The sequence below is a fragment of the Schistocerca serialis genome, chromosome 4 (genome assembly GCF_023864345.2).
Source record: "Schistocerca serialis cubense isolate TAMUIC-IGC-003099 chromosome 4, iqSchSeri2.2, whole genome shotgun sequence".
NCBI lineage: Eukaryota > Metazoa > Arthropoda > Insecta > Orthoptera > Acrididae > Schistocerca > Schistocerca serialis.
This window is the reverse complement of record NC_064641.1, coordinates 52,980,286-53,000,195: the sequence shown is the minus strand read 5'-3', so window position 1 is coordinate 53,000,195 and position 19,910 is coordinate 52,980,286. Positions and strand designations below refer to the sequence as shown.

The following is a 19,910-nucleotide window of genomic DNA, read 5'->3' as shown; positions in this document are numbered from 1 at the left end:
CTGCGGAATCAATACGAGAAAATTTTTTAAAGTAATATTGAAAATATATGTGCAGAAGATTTACATATTACATACATTAATTATTTACTACTTTTCATGTAGAATAACGTGTTTTCTTGAAAAAGAATAAGAGTGCTGTGGCTGTCATTCCATTGTACAATACTTCGCACTTGGGCATTAAGCAGCTGCAGTGGGCTAGAGTTACACAATTTAAAAGTTATGCTTTCAGAAGGTCATAACTGCTTACTATCCAAATTATGGTCAAAATTTTTGCATGGGATCAATTGATGGGGCTGATATCTTGCAAATGTGGTTTGTCCTTTTTAAAATATGAGGTCGAGTTGATAGTATTTGCTTGTGAGATGAATTTATTTGGGTTTTGAAAATATGAGCAATCTAAAATCCAACAAGTAAATGTAAATAACAACATTCATGAACCTTATAATGAAATGAAACATACATAATAAACATTAAATACAAGTAGAAAATAGAAATATTCAGAATGTGGTTCTACAGAAGAATGTTGAAGGTTACATGGATAGATTTGATAACTAATGAAGAGGTTCTGAATCAAACTGGGGAGAAAAGATACTTATAACATAACTTCACTAAAAGAAGGAACCAGTTGATTGGACACACCCTGAGGCATCAACTTACAGTGGAGGAGAGTACAGGGGGTAGTGTGATGTACAGGAAGAGAGACACAGGCTGATTAGAGCAAGCAGACTCAAGTGGATGCAAATTGCAACAGTTAAGCAAATATGAAAGAGACTTCACAGCATAGACTAACATGGACAGCTATGTATCAAAACAGTCTTAATACTGAAGACCACAAAAGTAACTGTAAGTTTACAAATTTTCTCAGTAAAGATATGGCTATATCTTTGGTAAGGGGCAAAGGAGGAGGGAGGAGCGGCAGGGGCAGAGGAGCCATAAACATCATAATGCACAAATGTGAGTTGATAGCCGTAGTTCTCAAAGGTTATTCTAAATTGTACATTATTCATGTACCTGAAGACATACAGTGATGCTATCTTCTTGTACCTGACAAAATCAAGCAACGATTTTTATACATGTTTAAGGGCAGCACATATTTTGTTTGATTTGAAACATCTATCTGTAGTTACAGAAGGCAGAACAGCCACATACATTGAATTGTGGGGATGGAATGTGCAAGACTCAGATTCACAGGAAGAATACTGAGGAATAGCTTTGTATTTGTATACTATATTATTTGTCTCAAAACATCCCTTTACAGATCATGCTCTACAAGAGACATGTCAATTTTGGCTTTATGATATACATAATCACATAATTCCCTAACACTACTTTTTACCAGTACAGGATGACATTGGACATAGTAATGTTATTAAATTGATTTTCTTGTGATGTAACATTAGATTATCTTTGTATATGAATACAATATTATACACAATGCTATAATATTAAACAGTCACATTATTCACATGATAGCCATAGTATTATTATTAAATTGTTTTTCTTATGATGTAACAGTACATTATCTTTATATATGTATACAGTATTATACAAAATGCTATAATATTAAACAGTCACACTATTCAAATGATGATTTCATCCTTCATAAATTCCTTAATTGAATAGTAGCATTTTTCCACCAGGCGATCATATAGTTTTCTCTTCAGTGAACCTATCTCCATGCTCTGTTCACCCCTACCCTTGAGTTTATAGTAAATTTTGATTCCCATGTACTGGGGTGTCTGTTGGTAGAGTTTTAAGTGATGTGGAAGCATGAAATTTTCTTTGTATCTAGTGTTATACATATGTTTGAAATGGTTTTCTTCCATTAGCTCAGGATTACTATGTAAAAAAAGATAATTTCAAATACGTTCAATGCAGGGATAGGTAATATTTTTAGGTTCTTGAATAATGGGTGGCAGGATGTTATTTGAGGGGCAGCACACATTTGTCTAACAATTCTTTTTTGAAGTAGCATGATTCATGAAATGTAGCTCGAATTTCCCCAAGAAATTAAACCATATCTAATTATGGATTCAAAGTAGCTGTGGTACACCACTTTTCTGCAGCTTATGTCTGTTTTACCAGATAGAATATCCATTGCAAAGGAAAGACTGCTTAATTTTGTAGTTAAATAATCTATACGTGTTTGCTGGCTTAGATTTTATTCCCAGTTTAATCCCAAGAATTTAATGGACTGAGCTTCATCCATAACTTGATTTTTATGTACAATACTGATGTCACTGATTTTTTATTGTTTGGTTCTAAATTGTGTAAACAAGTTATTTGAAATATTAAGTTTAAGGCCATTTTGTTGAAACCATGTATCTAGGTTGCTTAGTGTGTTTATAGCATCATCCGAAATTTCCTCCTCATTTAGTTTTTCAAGGAGTGCTGACTTATCATCAGCAAACATGACTGGCTGGGCATTGATATTAAGAGGTAAATCATTTATGTAAAAGAGAAACAATACTGGCCCTAAGATTGAGCCTTCAGGGACTCCTTGTGATATTGTATCCCACGAAGATGCATAATTAGTGGTGTTAGATGTTGTGATTACCCTTTGCTTCCTGTTTGTGATATACAGGGTGTATAAGTGGACAAGGAAAAAAAAATTCCAGATTTCACAGTTAAAAATACACTTTCTCCTGGGTGACAGTATATTTTCCCTTATCAATCCTTTGGATGGTTATGGTTTTATACACAGGCGTACAATTTCCTGGCACTTTAGAAAACGAAACTCGGGGAAAAAGACACGTTTTGGAAATATCTTTGTTGTGCAGCAACATGTACGCTGCGTGTTTTCGTATTATGAAAGCATACATTGGAATTCCACCAGACACCGCATGTTACTTTCCGAATCATTGAAATTGAGATTTCAATGCGCTTTTGTAAGCCATTCGTAGCTCATGTCACGTGGTCTCGACAGCCGACGACAGCGGATGTTCAGAGCATAGGACATGTGATGTAGTCAGGCATGAACGCACAAACAGGGAAAGTTAATGGTTCAAATGGCTCTGAGCACTATGGGACTTAACTTCTGAGGTCATCAGTCCCCTAGAACTTAAAACTACTTAAACCTAACTAACCTAAGGACATCACACACATCCATGCCTGAGGCAGGATTCGAACCTGCGACCGTTGCGGCTGCGCGGTTCCAGACTGAAGCGCCTAGAACCGCTCAGCCACAAAGGCCGGCGGAAAGTTAATGGTTTAAATTAATATACATAGTGTTGCTTCAAGAAAAGAAAAGCTTTCACATATAATATTGGGCTCAAGCTGCAAGAGAAGCTAAGCTTTCGCATATACTGTTGATCTTTCTTGCGCGTGGGCACTTTAAAATATATCACACAAATGTGCCAGTAAAATTTTTAATGATATCATAAATGTCTGATCTTCAGGGTTCAAAATTCTTCTAAATGGCTCGTCATCAAAGAGCTGATTTTTAAATGAGAGTCAAACGCTCTGTGATTTAATAAATTCATGGTACATTCTTGCACATAGCTCTACTTACGTAAAAGGACATTTACTTTGAAAGTACCGCTTTTCAAACCACCATTCACAATATTTTACTGCGACCTGTTAGAAACAGGTTTGTTTCAGCAGTTGCCAGAGAGCGCAGATAACAGGCGACACCGTGCTTGGGTAGCTACCATGACGCAGGAAGCCCGTATGTACGTACATGTAAAACATTGAAAGCTCATAAATTATGTCATAAAAGAAAGAAGACATCAGAGGATACTGCAAGAGCATCGGAATTTTGTGAACCGTATTAAATTGTGCACATTTAAAGTGCATACTTAAAGGGCACATTGGTATGTCCAGATTCCCAATGAAGTAGACCTCGACCTGATATTAAGCTTTTCAGTGCGGTTTTCTGGATGTAAATTTTCTTGGAGCACCAGAACTGTATTATATCACGTTTGGTTCTTTATTATGATATAATGCCATATGTGCTAGAAAATGAAAACATGCACCTGAAAAGAAGCGGACAGTTGAAACTAGCCAGTGCTGTGGAATTAAACATTTCGTTTCAAATACATTGACTGCTTCTGTGGAAAAGGTTAACATAAGTCAAATTTCTTTAGCAGACAAAAATAACTTCATTGTTCCGCAAGGCGATTAATGCTTGACTGTCAGAAAGGTGGAAATAAAATAAAATCTGAAACTAATGACGTATTTCAGCCTTCTGTAATTATTTGATTTGTTTTAATTCACTTGATAGCTCCCGGCCACAGATATCCATTTTGTTTTCATTTGATGTGAGAGTAAACGAAGGGGAAACAGTAAAATCATTAAATGTAAACACGGGTCACGTGGAGACTACCCACTATAACTCAGACTGCTCTGCGCATCAGTACGGGATCTACAATGTTTGGAAACCGGGTCAATACTAAAAAAAATCGAATTTTCAAAATATGTTCACCTTGTAGTGCACATCTTTCTGAAAAGTCTGAAACATAAAACATATGTATTCAAGGAAATTTAAGACATATTATTTGGTCTTAAGTAAGCCAAAGTGCAGTGCCACCACACCTCTTCATAAACCATTTTTCTAGCGCACGTCCAAACAATATTCAGGAGAGTGGAAATTGAAATGTCCTGTGGTGCCTCTCCTGCTCCCAGTCGGCTGGTTTTACAGCCCGCCGCTCTTTAAAAAAAATCTCGCAATTAATAGTGGATGGGATTATTTGTAATCGAGAGAACAAGAACTCTTCAGAAAATCTGAACTCTTTATTGCCTATTAGTTAATAACTTGCTGTTTTGTGTGACATAAAATCAAATATAGGATATATAAAACCAATACTGACAAGAGATAAGCAGGAAATTACACATTTCTTCAAACCTTAGCTCCCAGCATTTTTTTCTTGTCTCTAATCTTGCTACAGCTTTACATGGCGTGCTTTCCTTTCTGCGAAAGAATCTATTACCTCATCAAAGTTTGTCAAACGTTTTGCTACATGAAAAATCGAAATGTCGTTATCTAATACTGAAAAAGCTGTGAATACAAATAATACCCAAGACTGGTGTGGTTTCTAGATCTGATTACATCTATTTTGTCACTGTCTGCTAGATAAAACAAAATAGGCCTTTCTAATATGGCAGCAATTTTGTAACACAACAAATATACGAGACTGTTTTGACACAAATATCAATTTTTATAACACGACAGAATATAATCCAATAAGTACCAATATCAAATGCCTATTGGGCCTACTACAAGCAAAAAGCTTTATGTTAGGACATAGTTTCACATTTCATTCATATGCACCAGCTTCTCAAGCATGAGATCGAAAAGTAGTATTATGAAATTTTTATATAAATTTGGGATCGTCTTATTCTTCAATAATTTGTGTGATGTCCCCGTTTCTTCTTCTTCCTCGTTCTAACAAACACTCTCGTCATCACCAATTCTGTAGCTACTGTTTCCACTGTCAAAATTAGTTCGCCGATTACCCTGCTAGCACTCAAGCTTATTTCAAGGTGGATATTGAGTTTAGGTTCAGTTGAAAATTCAAGATTGAAAAATCAACCTGTTACACAGCTTGTTTCAGGGTGGATATTGAGTTTAGGTTCAGTTGAAAATTCAAGATTGAAAAATCAACCTGTTACACAGTTTACATCAAGCTGTAAAAATTTAGCTTGAATTAAAATAATTTTCCCAAGCTCGAAATAAACTGTAATTTCCCTGGAAGGCTGTACAGCAGATGCGCAAGCAGCATAGCTTCCATAGATGTCCACGGGAAGCGCGACAAGCGTTTATAAGCCTTGCACTGACTCTGCTCGGTTTACGGCCATTTAACCTTTGTGACATGCGTTAATGATTGTTGACTGTTGTGAAGTTTGTTTTAAACTGGAAAATAGTTCGGTAAGTGTGTGGCGTCTCGTGCCTTACTGCTACACCAGGTCTGAAGAGGATATATAGTGTATTACAGGTATGTTGGTGCATTTTTCTCTAGTGGTACGTTAATATTACAAATGTTAAATACTATTACGTAACATAAAGAAATATCATATTCTTTTACATAGAAAAATTGAGCCTGGATGAAAGTGAAATGGATTACCAGCTAAGAATACATATTACAAGTTGTTCAGCAAAAAGAGATCATTTTAAACTAGCTCTCTAGTATGTGGCACCAATAAATTAAAACTTAATGTTATTTTTAAAATTTCGCCTTTTTATATATATCGCCCTATTACATTTGTTTACTTGTATGTACTCGCATGTGTCACACCATGAATGAATAATCGTGAAGTGCGAAAAGTTTCTTTGTGAATACAAATAGTAATGACATGGTGAACGGGAAAAAGTACATCAAGAACCAGTCACTACATAGGTGTCAGTCTTTTATATTTACGTAACTTTGACTGCTCTTCAATTGCGGTAATATGAAATTTCTTCCCGTTAGTATGACACACTTGCACAAAGTAAACATGCTCAAAAAATTCAAGTCAAAGACGTCTTAAAGTTGGGGCAACAGTAAAATCAGAGTTGCAGTCTGTTATTACGCCATCAGTTTTGAGAGATTTTGTTGAAGCTGTTAATTCTTTCTGTGGTGATGGACACAAAATTTCTTGTGACTCATGCTTGGCAAAAGTTAAGCATATTCATAATAAGCGTAACATTACTTTTCGTATTTAGGTTGATCAGTTTCAACTTTTTACATTTGTTATGTTTAGGTGTGGCTAACATTTTCTTTTACCTGTTACAGGATCATTATACCAGCAGAAGTTAGCGAAATTTGATCCTGCTCTGGTCCATGTGCTGGGGCCGGAGGGGCGTCAGAATAATTAAATTTTGAAATAAAACAATTTTAAACACTTTGAAAATAAAAATTTTTAAACATAAATGTCTTGATAATTTTTTCACACCATTTCCATTCTGATATTTATTTAATTAGGTTCAATAAATTCAGATTAATAATTATATAGCTTAAAACAAGCTGTAAATACCAGGCTGTATTCCACGTGTGTAGATACAGCTGGAGCCAAACTTGATAAGTCAAGCTTGAAATATAGCTTGAACTCTGCCAACTTTGATGTTTGTTTCAAGCTTGAATCCAACTAACAGGCCTTAATATTCCAGCTTTGATCAAGCTTATATACTTGAACTTTACATCTGGAAACAAGTTTGAAACCAGCTTACTGTGCTATCTTCACAAAGCCTGCCAGAATCACAGGTTTATTTGTCCCGCGATTATTTTCCGGTTAGGCGTTATTACATGTTCGAACAACACGTTTTCCGCGTTACTTCCAGAATAGAACTTACGTGGCTGCTATCCAGGGACTGTATTACTGGTCCTTACTAGTGTAGCGATCTGGCCAAAAATTTTCTGTCAAAATTTCGTTTACTTGGATACACCGAGAAGATAATACATAATCTTTCTCACCTGTTATTCCTGTCAGTTGTTTATTTCCATTCTGGTGGTCTGAAGCTATGGATTTCGCTAGTAATTATAACAATGCTGATCATTTGCAAAACCCAATCAACCACATAATCAGGCAGCGATTGGCATTCATCAGTTTGGCTTTACTCCCTCAGCTCGTATAGCCCCGTCCCCTTTTGTCTGCGGAAAGTTTATTTCTAAATGCGACGAGGATTCTCCTGACAGAGACATCACGTACACTATGCATACATCCAAAAGTCAACTTATGATTCACTCAGAAATCAACTTAAAATGTGTTCAAATACCAACAGGGAAGCACTTCAAAATCATATGAATAATCAATAGGCAAACGTGCGCTGGTTGCTAGATGCTTTGTGAAACAAGTTTTTTTCCTCAAGAATATGAATTTGGCGCCCCCTTTTCCCGGTAGCATCTAGCTGCTTGTTGCGACTGCTTGCACAGCCAACAGCCACATTCCTGTTGCCAGAAGCGGGAGAATCTACTACTCAAACGTGACTCAACTGCGCATGCGCATGAGCCCGCCCATATCTGCTAAAACAAATCAACTGTAAACAGTTACGACCTCACGCTCATTGGAGGCAATTTGTTCTTATGAAGCACTGCATAGTCTTCCTAAATCATTTGACACATTTTCAATTGGCAGACACTTGCATGAGCACTGTGTGTCGTTGTTGTATATGGCGCATTTGCTTTGCAATTTAAGTTATTTTCGTTTTTTTCTCAAGTTTATGTTTTATTGTTGAAGTATTATTCTGCAGTAGCGAGATACAGTAATATCCTTTCTTAGAGTATCTGTTCTTACCAGTCAAAAGTAAAAAATTTAACTGAAAACTAAAACAATGAAAAATTCCCGGAATTCTAAAAATATCCCGGGTTTTTTCCGGTTTTCTACCGGATGAAAAAGTTCCCGGGTTTTTCCCGGATCTTCCTGTTCTCCCGGGTCGTACAAACCCTGATATAAGACATGAGCCACTGCAGAGCATTATGTCTGAAGCCATACCTGTCTACTTTATGAAGCAGCATAGATTGATTCATAGAATCGAATGCCTTTGTAAGGTTGCAGAAGATACCTGCTACTTTGTTGCTTCTGTCCAGTGATGAGCAGGTTTTTTCACTGAATTCGTTATAGCACTCATCGTGCTTTTCACTTTTTGGAACCCATATCGGTTTTTAACAATAACACTATGTCTCACAATAAAATTTGTTATCTGGACTGCAGCTATTTTTTCAAACACTTTGGATTGCACTGGGAGGATAGAGATGGGGCAGAAACTTCCCATATCCTCTCTTGATCCTTTTTGGTGTAGTGGTTTTACCTCTGCATACTTAATCACATCAGGGAAGTTGGCTTGCTCAAATGATTGATATATTATGAAGGACAGAGGGTATGCTATTGTACCATATACAAATTTAATTACTTTGGTGGGTATTTGATCCCACCCTGCAGCATTTTAGTTTTTTAATGACCAAATAGTATTTTTTACATCTTCGGCTGAGACTTTACTAAATGTCACAAGGGGTCGCCATTCTGGTCCGTTGTTGTTGTTGTTGTTGTGGTCTTCAGTCCTGAGACTGGTTTGATTCAGCTCTCCATGCTACTCTATCCTGTGCAAGCTTTTTCATCTCCCAGTACCTACTGCAACCTACACCCTTCTGAATCTGCTTAGTGTATTCATCTCTTGGTCTCCCTCTACGATTTTTACCCTCCACGCTGCCCTCCAATACTAAATTGGTGATCCCTTGATGTCTCAGAACATGTCCTACCAACCGATCCCTTCTTCTGGTCAAGTTGTGCCACAAACTTCTCTTCTCCCCAATCCTATTCAATACTTCCTCATTAGTTATGTGATCTACCCATCTAATCTTCAGCATTCTTCTGTAGCACCACATTTCGAAAGCTTCTATTCTCTTCTTGTCCAAACTGGTTATCGTCCATGTTTCACTTCCATACATGGCTACACTCCATACAAATACTTTCAGAAATGACTTCCTGACACTTAAATCTATACTCGATGTTAACAAATTGCTCTTCTTCAGAAACGCTTTCCTTGCCATTGCCAGTCTACATTTTATATCCTCTCTACTTCGACCATCATCAGTTATTTTGCTCCCCAAATAGCAAAACTCCTTTACTACTTTAAGTGTCTCATTTCCTAATCTAATTCCCTCAGCATCACCCGATTTAATTTGACTACATTCCATTATCCTTGTTTTGCTTTTGTTGATGTTAATCTTATATCCTCCTTTCAAGAGACTGCCCATTCCTTTCAACTGCTCTTCCAAGTCCTTTGCTGTCTCTGACAGAATTACAATGTCATCGGCGAAACTCAAAGTTTTTATTTCTTCTCCATGAATTTTAATACCTACTCCGAATTTTTCTTTTGTTTCCTTTACTGCTTGCTCAATATACAGATTGAACAACATCGGGGAGAGGCTACAACCCTGTCTTACTCCCTTCCCAACCACTGCTTCTCTTTCATGTCCCTCGACTCTTATAACTGCCATCTGGTTTCTGTACAAATTGTAAGTAGCCTTTCAATCCCTGTATTTTACCCCTGCCACCTTTAGAATTTGAAAGAGAGTGTTCCAGTCAACATTGTCAAAAGCTTTCTCTAAGTCTACAAATGCTAGAAACGTAGGTTTGCCTTTCCTTAATCTTTCTTCTGAGATAAGTTGTAAGGTCAGTACTGCCTCACGTGTTCCAGTGTTTCTACAGAATCCAAACTGATCTTCCCCGAGGTTGGCTTCTACTAGTTTTTCCATTCGTCTGTAAAGAATTCGTGTTAGTATTTTGCAGCTGTGACTTATTAAACTGATAGTTCGGTAATTTTCACATCTGTCAACACCTGATTTCTTTGGGATTGGAATTATTATATTCTTCTTGAAGTCTGAGGGTATTTCACCTGTTTCATACATCTTGCTCACCAGATGGTAGAGTTTTATCAGGACTGGCTCTCCCAAGGCCGTCAGTAGTTCCAATGGAATGTTATCTACTCCCGGGGCCTTGTTTCGACTCAGGTCTTTCAGTGCTCTGTCAAACTCTTCATGCAGTATCATATCTCCCATTTCATCTTCATCTACATCCTCTTCCATTTCCATAATATTGTCCTCATGTACATCGCCCTTGTATAGACCCTCTATATACTCCTTCCACCTTTCTGCTTTCCCTTCTTTGCTTAGAACTGGGTTTCCATCTGAGCTCTTGATATTCATACAAGTCGTTCTCTTATCTCCAAAGGTCTCTTTAATTTTCCTGTAGGCAGTATCTAACTTACCCCTAGTGAGATAGGCCTCTACATCCTTACCTTTGTCCTCTAGCCGTCCCTGCTTAGCCATTTTGCACTTCCTGTCGATCTCATTTTTGAGACGTTTGTATTCCTTTTTGCCTGCTTCATTTACTGCATTTTTATATTTTCGCCTTTGATCAATTAAATTCAATATTTCTTCTGTTACCCAAGGATTTCTACTAGCCCTCGTCTTTTTACCTACTTGATACTCTGCTGCCTTCGCTACTTCATCCCTCAAAGCTACCCATTCTACTGTATTTCTTTCCCCCATTCCTGTCAATTGTTCCCTTATGCTCTCCCTGAAACTCTGTACAACCTCTGGTTCTTTCTGTTTATCCAGGTCCCATCTCCTTAAATTCCCACCTTTTTGCAGTTTCTTCAGTTTTAATCTACAGGTCATAACCAATAGATTGTGGTTAGAGTCCACATCTGCCCCTGGAAATGTCTTACAATTTAAAACCTGGTTCCTAAATCTCTGTCGTACCATTATATAATCTATCTGATACCTTTTAGTATCTCCAGGGTTCTTCCATGTATACAACCTTCTTTCATGATTCTTAAACCAAGTGTTAGCTATGATTATGTTGTGCTCTGTGCAAAATTCTACCAGGCGGCTTCCTCTTTCATTTCTTAGCCCCAATCCATATTCACCTACTATGTTTCCTTCTCTCCCTTTTCCTACACTCGAATTCCAGTCACCCATGACTATTAAATTTTCGTCTCCCTTCACAATCTGAATAATTTCTTTTATTTCATCATACATTTCTTCAATTTCTTCGTCATCTGCAGAGCTAGTTGTCATATAAACTTGTACTACTGTAGTAGGTGTGGGCTTCGTATCTATCTTGGCCACAATAATGCGTTCACAATGCTGTTTGTAGTAACTTTCCTGCATTCCTATTTTCCTATTCATTATTAAACCTACTCCTGCATTACCCCTATTTGATTTTGTGTTTATAACCCTGTAGTCACCTGACCAGAAGTCTTGTTCCTCCTGCCACCAAACTTCACTAATTCCCATTATATCTAACTTCAACCTATCCATTTCCCTTTTTAAATTTTCTAACCTACCTGCCCGATTAAGGGATCTCACATTCCACGCTCCGATCCATAGAACGCCAGTTTTCTTTCTCCTGATAACGACATCCTCTTGAGTAGTCCCCGCCCGGAGATCCGAATGGGGGACTATTTTACCTCCGGAATATTTTACCCAAGAGGACGCCATCATCATTTAATCATACAGTAAAGCTGCATGCCCTCCGGAAAAAATACGGCTGTAGTTTCCCCTTGCTTTCAGCCGTTCGCAGTACCAGCACAGCAAGGCCGTTTTGGTTATTGTTACAAGGCCAGATCAGTCAATCATCCAGACTGTTGCCCTTGCAACTACTGAAAAGGCTGCTGCCCCTCTTCAGGAACCACACATTTGTCTGGCCTCTCAACAGATACCCCTCCGTTGTGGTTGCACCTACGGTACTGCTATCTGTATCGCTGAGGCACGCAAGCCTCCCCACCAACGGCAAGGTCCATGGTTCATGGGGGGGCATTCTGGCCCAGGCCAAAGAAATCACACTGTTTTGATAAGTAGTCACATTTACATCACATGTTGTTACATTTATGAGAAACATATTAAAACATTGAGCCATTTATGAGCAGGGTTTGAAATAGTACGGTTGTTTTGTTTGATTTTTGAGATTTCCTGGAGGTTAACTGTCGTACCTAATTCTGATTTAATCACAGACCATAGTGCTTTAGATTTATTCTTATGTCCTACAATGAACTTACCATCTGACATTCTTTTGGCAGCTTTAACAGCACTTTTAAATACAACTTCATGACATCTCACCAAGTTAACAAATTCAGGGTTTTTATTATGTTTCATTTCTTTATGTAGCTCTTGTTTTCAAGCACTAGGTATCTTTAAGCCTGGAGTAATCCAGTTTAGTTTACCTTTAACTTTTTGGTACCAGATCCTAGGTGGGAATGATTCATTGAATACCTACAGAAAACTTCTTAGAAAATAATCGAAGTTCTCAGTACTTGACACACTATTATTTATAAGCCATTTCACTGCATCTGTCTTGCCATGGAAGAAGTTCATGTTATTTTTAGTAATCAATCCATGAAGTTAAGTTAATTATAAAACTGACATCCAGGTGATTCTTGAGTGTTTTTCATCACTCTGAGACACCTGACAGTTTGATTAACCGAAGAAAAAGGGATTGATTTAGTGAAGGGTTGCATGATTCATTATAAGTTTATTTCATTTTAACCTGTGCCAGAGCATTATAAATATTCAGCAGAATCCACTTTGTGAGAAAGCCATTTCATAGCACAGGAAGACTTACCCTTTAAAATCTGATTGTGGATGTTGAAAGACACGTACAGTAACATATTACTTCCTCCACATTAGTCTCACATAACCCCTATGACAGTACAATTAAAGAAATTTGCACTTATATGGAGCAAAGTGACAGTCAAATGTGTTGTTTATGGGCCACAAATGGAATCAGTAGAAAGAAAATGATGGTGGCATGTTATGTTTGCATTATTACAGGTGTTACGGTGGATTACTGGGTACACATGTACAGAAAAAGAAAATATCAGCAAAATCTATGGAAACAAATGTTTGCATATCAGATGAAACTGTGCAAGCATTCTCAATCTTTGTCAAATTTGTACCCTGTTCCTTTGTTGCACTGTCTTCTGTAATAGATTAAGATTCATTTATAGTGCTACATGATACATGTATTGAAGAAACGATCCATTGTACTTCTTGTAGTGCATGAAAACGTTCATGAAAATATTCTTATTTTTTGATGGCTCTGATTATTATTCATTATGTGATATGGAAAGTTAATTATTAATATCTTCGCCAATTTTTTTTGAACAGAAATCATTGTTCATGATATAAATAAATGCTATATTCTTAGTCTTTTTTTGTAATTTGAAGTAGAGTAATACCGGTACACACGATATGACAATATATAATAAGGAGTTAGGATATAAATGATAGCAAAAAGGAAGCATATCCATAATAAAGACATCATAATTTTAATTTTGAAAGACACTTATGATGTGAGTTTTGATGTGTAGGAATGCAGTTTATTGTTTACAGATATGGAAATTATAGTGAAATAAGTATGCCATGGTTTATTTGGATAATTTTTTAATTACTATTTGTAATTATAACTAAGTTACAATTTTACTGTCAATAATATATGTGCTGGTTCACATTGTTAAAAAATATTTCTGCTCGGGTGGCTGCACTTACCGAACCAGTAAGTTATAAAGCAATCAATTGGAGTACAGTACATGGAAGTTTAGAACTGCTACCAGTAAAGTACATGTATTCATAGTTTTTATTTCATAGAAAAACAGTCAGAAAGATACTTAAGTCAGCAAACAAACTTATCTGAAGTGTATGAGTTTTTATTTAAAGATTAACCAGTCAAAAGTGGCAAGCAGAATGCCACTTAATTTGATAAACAACATGACGTACAAGTTACCATAAATATTGTTCTATACAAAGTAACATTGCTGCTTGAAGACACTAACACTGCAAAATTTTTGCAAGCATTCTGAAGCAATTCCAATTAATATTTTTGTTTTCACGTTTAGTACAAGGCCAGGGAATGTTACAACTGCATTACTGAAACCGAACGCTTACAGGAAAATACTAACCTGCTGTTTAGCATCATAAAGCTCGTGCATCAGCTCCCTGCGTCGAAATTCGGCCATACACCACTGCTGCTCTTCTTCCTGCACTTGAAGCTGTAGTTTGTTGACTGCATCTGGTATTGATGACAATAACTGCAGTTGTTCTTGAAATTGATTCTGAAAGACATAAGTGAAGTTATCATACTTACTAAACAGCTAAGTATATTTAGGTAGTTTAAATTATCTAAAGTTTGTTGATGTTAGAGCTCAGAAACCTGCACAAGTGATATTTCCATGCTAACTTGACTGTGAATATGGTTGCTTTCTGTTTCTTTTACTTCCATTTGTCTTCTTAAGTCATCAGCAGCCTGTTGAGTCTTCAGATACTGCAATATTAGAGACAGGATATGAAATAAAATATATAGCAACTTTAGTTCAGAATACGAAATAAAATAAGTCACATAAATTGATTTGTATTGTGTATGAGTTTAAAAATGAAGTAATATAGTTAAGCAATAGAGTAACAATCTAAGGCATTTTCAATCACTATTAGTTAACTCAGTATTTAAGAACTGGTGCTTAGTTTAGCATTTAAACTATTTACCCCAAAAATAACAAGGATTAGTAGCCACAGAGTACAACTACTCAGATGATTTGTAAAATAAGCAAAGATGGTAAGGGCAGTACTGATAGAAGGTAAATAATTTAGGAATAAAGGAGACCACTCACCAATTAGTAGAAGAATTGAGTCGTTGACAGGCACATAAAAAACAATAAAAACTTGCTGGCCTTCAGACAAACCCTTTAACAAGATAGAGAACAAACACATAAGCAAGCAAACATGCCTGCATGCACGAGCACACGGATGCACATATGCATGTGCGTGCATGGGCACACACACACACACACACACACACACACACACACACACACACTGTAAGGGGTCCGTAGGCCCTTACTATAAGTTTGCACTCGGCACAGGTCGATAGGGCAAACAATCGATAGTGTGTCGTGTTGCGAGAGCGAGTGTAGAGTTGAGTCAGTTCCCAGGTTGCGAGCCGAGCCGTGTGGAGGCCTGTTGGTATAATGCAAGGCTTTACCGACAAAGGGAGTGGCCATCGCCGCGGTTTAACCCCTTTGTGTTAGAATAATACGGGGAAAGTGAATAAGTATAATTACTAGAGTGATCAGTGATATTTCTGTGCCGATATTTGTGGTTTCGCGTGTACCGCGCCGGCATCATTTGGATTGCAGTGTTGGATTGCAGTGTTGGATTGCAGTGATTGTATTTAGTGTGTGACGATTATGAATAACGAAGAAGCCTGTGCTGAGATTACCCGTAATTAAATATGTATGACGAAGGCAGTGGCTGTCTCCTTCCTTTTGTGTTTTTGAGACGAATACAGGTTCTTGATTAGTGAAGCTGTGTTGTTGTTCTTCTTGGTACCAGACATTTCATTATTACAGCATTTGAGAAGGGCAAAATGGAATGTAACAACTCCGTAGCAGTCAAATCCGATTGCCAGCCCCATTAGGTACACGGTCACATTAATTAATATTTATTTGGGCTGCTATCTGATCTGGATTGGGTCGAGATACATAATTCGGAGGTGTTACACCCTTGGCTTACCGTGAAAGGACAAGTGAAATTTTCAGACGAATCGTAAAGAACAATAGGTAATTTTACCTTGCTTAACGCGAGAAAATATTTTTCAATGTTGGATCGAGACAGAGCATAAACTTTAGAATCACGACAAGAAACAGTGCATTTTGAACAATACAAAGTAATAGCATCTTACGATTGTGAATAAACTTTTTTTTCTTACCATATTAGATAAGAATAATAGTGTCGATAAACTGTGTTATAATGTGCAAACGCGTAAATCCGCATGAAAAACTGTGAAAAGTGAACACCAAAGAAAGACACGTGTGAACATTACTACAGCAAACGAACTAAGAATTCATCACGAAAGCTTTATAGAAGTGTTTAGTGGTAATATTGTGACCGAAATTGCTTTTTGAATAGTGAAAATCGGGCAAATTCATGTGGACCCATAAACTATTATGCAGACGACAATTTATTGTGGCGACGCAATTGTTGAGTGACGTCACGCAGACCCGTGTAGCAGCTGCGCCAAAGAGCTTCGATCTGCGAGGTGATTTCACACGTCATCCCAACTACCTGTGCAACGAGTAGTTCAAGCACAGACGCACTACACCGAGCGCCGACCCGGCAGCTAGCGGCCGAACTACAACTACGCCCGCCTGCAGCGGCACGAAGCGGCCAGCTGAGAACTACGACGTCCCGCCACAGCGAGCAGCGCGACTTCGAGACACTGAGCGCCGACCTGGCATCTAGCAGCCGAACTACAAACTACGCCCACCTACAGTGCCACGGAGCGGCTGACGGAGAACTACGACGACTCGCCACAGATCTTCAGTGCGACTTCACGCAGCTCCGGCGGCAGTACAGCGCCACGCCCACTTCAAACGTCAAAACATCGCGACTCGTGGTAACGTCAGTTGGTGAGTGAAGACGACTGGTTGGCATAACATTAAATTGTAGTGTGCAGTCTTCGCGGTAAATAAACAATTGTAAACTGAGTTGCACATTAGGAAAAGTGCCCAATTACAGTGATTCCCGAAAAGTTTGCGAAACATATTCTGAAATATAGCATACTTATTGATGCATGTTGCGCAGTCTAAATGGTAATTATACAGATATGCTCATTGTTTTTGGGGATTTTACATTTATAGATTTTATGAGTGGTGTGATTTATCTTATTTAAAACATTTTACATAAACTGTGTATTTCTGAGAATTGATATTTGAAGTTGTTAGGTTTTGAGAGTCATTATGTTCAGTGCTCATGCATATTGTGTCAATTTGGGATTAACTGAAGATACTGCAGTTACTGTTTGATTAGTTTCGTGGTAATTACGAGTGTTTTGGGTTACTAGAGGTTATTTTATATTACTTGCCTGTGCATTAAAAATAAACCAAACATGTCTACTGAAGATAAGCAGGTTTGTGAGGCAGTAGTTGAAAGGAAAGGTATAGGACAGGAAGACAGAGATGATTCAGGAATCAGTAGTTATGGATTGTCATTGGATAGCCCAGTAGCACATTCAACTAGTTATCCCGAGACACCGGGACAAACGACGAGAGATAAGCCAGTTTCAGAGGATGCAGATATGCGGTCGATGTTGGCAGCCTTGCTAAAAGAAACTAGAGAGAGGGAAGAAAGATTCTGCAAATCGTTAGAGAAAGGTTTACAAGAAACTAACGCATCATTAGAGAAAGGTTTACAAGAGATTAAAACATCGCAAATGAAGATGGAATGTAATCTGAAGAAGGAAATGCAGGAGTTACAAGAACGACTGAAGATGGACATCGACGAGAGAGAGAGGAAACTACAGAAGAGCATAGACCAAGTCCAGGGAGACGTGGAGGAGATGGAGGGAAAGTTAACAAAAAAGATAGAGGACGATATTGAAGAAACGAAAGCCGAATTGGGAGAAAGAACCAACAGAGTGGAGACAAATTGCAATCATCGAATCGCCGAGGTGACGCAGATGCAGAAACAATGCAATGATGCGGTTAAGGGGATAGGAGATAGGCAAAACCAACTGGCTGTCAATCTGAGAAATGCTATAGCCGTGCAACGAGAAGAGGATAACAAGAGGGTTGCAATGGAGGTCAGGCAATTACAACAGGGAGTGCAACAATTGGAGAGCAAAACCGAAGAAATTGATAAACGAATTAGCAGTGCCACTTTAACCGTTGGGGAAGGTAGAGTCGTTACCTTGATGAGCAGTGATAATCGGTACATCCAAAATAATACAGGGCAGAAATTTAGACCGAAAGGAGGGTTGCACCCAATGATATTTATGAAATGGTTAAAAGGAGTTTTCCCAGCACATTTTAAAGACGCAGACAAGATTCAATTTGCAATAGATAGGATGGAAGGTGAGGCCTTCACTTGGGGAGTCAGGAAGAAGGAAGGGGCTACTAGTTTTGATCAGTTTGAAGGGGAATTCTTGAAGAAATATTGGTCCAAAAGTCATCAGTGTGCAGCAATTGAGGACCTACTACGCCGCAAGTCACTTAGTACATGGAGAGGAACGTTGAGAGAGTTTGCCGAACATTTGTGGGAATTGAACGAGACCTTGGAACAACCCCTGAGTGATGACGTAATGATATCTGCGATAAAAAGAAAATTGAATCAGAGAATGCAAGAAACCGTATCTGGGAGCCTAATTAAAGATAGGGAGGTCTTAATGGAGATACTGGAACAGTTGGAATCTGTTCGATCACAGGAACACAGTCAAGCTAATGATCAAAACCGAGAGGGAAGGAGTGACCAAAGGAATCATTTTGGTAATTCGTCTAATTATAGAGGAAGAGGTGGTGGCCATAGGTACAGGAACCATGGTGGTGAACGGCAATGGAGAAATGATTGGAGAAGGAGTGAAGAACCAAGAGATCATGAGAGGGGAAGGGATAGGCGAAAGAATGACATAGTGCATATAGAAGAGGTGGAGAGACCGGAAAACTGAGTGACACTCCAGATGAGGTCCGGTCAGGAGTGAGAGCTACAAGGACCAGAGTAAACCTACTAAGACACGACAATGGTGGAGATCTGAGAGAAGATCTACTGGAGGAAAGAAGTAGGATTCCCAAAGAACCCATACTACCCATGATAAGAATCAAGCTATGTGGACTGAATATCGAGGCATTAGTCGATACAGGAAGTGAAGCATGTGCAGTATCCAAGAGGTTATATGAACAGGTACTAAAAGCAAACATTAGCTTGCCTAGTTTCCCGGTGAGTGGAGTGAGAATTGTGAATGCGTTGGGGGCAAGGAGTAAAGCTATTAAAGAACAAGTGTTGATTACCTTTGAGATAGAGGGAGAAGAATACGAAGCAACATTTTTGGTTGTGGCTGGATTGAACACATCAATTATTTTAGGGATAGATTGGTTGAATGAAGTTGATGCAGTAGTAAGTTTTGATGAAGGTACTATCAAGGGCAAAGGAAGAAAGGGAGAAGAGAAGAGATTAAAGTTTGCTGAGGGGAGTGCAATCGAAGAAGAGGAGGAATTCAGAAGGATAAATTTGTGTCATGAAGAGGAACCCACCATGGGATACGGGGAAGAGGAACTAGAAGAAGAAGTGTTGATATACCTTGAGGGATTAGCACGAGAGGATAGACATAAAGAAGATGAGATCAGTAAAAAGTTGGAGGAGATGACACACCTAGATGAGGGGACTAAGAGGAAATTAGCCACAGTATTATAAAGGCGTTGTAAGGTATTTTCCCAACGGCCAGGTATCATGAAAGGGGTGGAGTGTAAGCTAAAGATAAAGAACCATAAGCCGTTCAATATAAAACAGTACTCCATTCCCCAGGCGAAACGAAGAGCAGTAGATGAAGAGATACAGAGGATGATGGACCTTGGTGTTATAGAAAGGGCCAGCAGTCAATATAACAACCCCCTATTTGTTGTTGATAAGAAGGATGGAAAGGTGAGGATAGTTTTGGATGCACGGACAGTG

General features: G+C 38.2%; 2 protein-coding genes across 2 annotated transcripts in view; one reads left to right on the top strand and one right to left on the bottom strand.

Moving 5' to 3' along the window:
* LOC126474225 (coiled-coil domain-containing protein 18-like) overlaps nucleotides 1-19,042 on the bottom strand; it is a 40,854-nt gene extending 21,812 nt beyond the window's left edge. The window contains exons 1-3 of the mRNA XM_050101690.1: nucleotides 18,956-19,042; nucleotides 14,626-14,736; nucleotides 14,375-14,527 (exon numbers count right to left, since the gene is read on the bottom strand). Coding sequence (XP_049957647.1) covers nucleotides 14,375-14,527; nucleotides 14,626-14,736; nucleotides 18,956-19,042 — 351 coding nt within the window. The remainder of the gene's footprint in view (nucleotides 1-14,374; nucleotides 14,528-14,625; nucleotides 14,737-18,955) is intronic.
* A 7-nt stretch (nucleotides 19,043-19,049) lies between these two features.
* On the top strand, nucleotides 19,050-19,652 carry LOC126474224 (uncharacterized). The gene has a single exon (XM_050101688.1). It carries the CDS (start codon nucleotides 19,050-19,052, stop codon nucleotides 19,650-19,652), a length of 603 nt encoding a protein of 200 aa, XP_049957645.1.
* Nucleotides 19,653-19,910: the final 258 nt, after the last annotated feature.

Coding starts and splice junctions, on each gene's coding strand:
- LOC126474224 (XM_050101688.1), top strand. CDS start 19,050: ATGATAAGAATCAAGCTATGTGGACTGAATATCGAGGCATTAGTCGAT.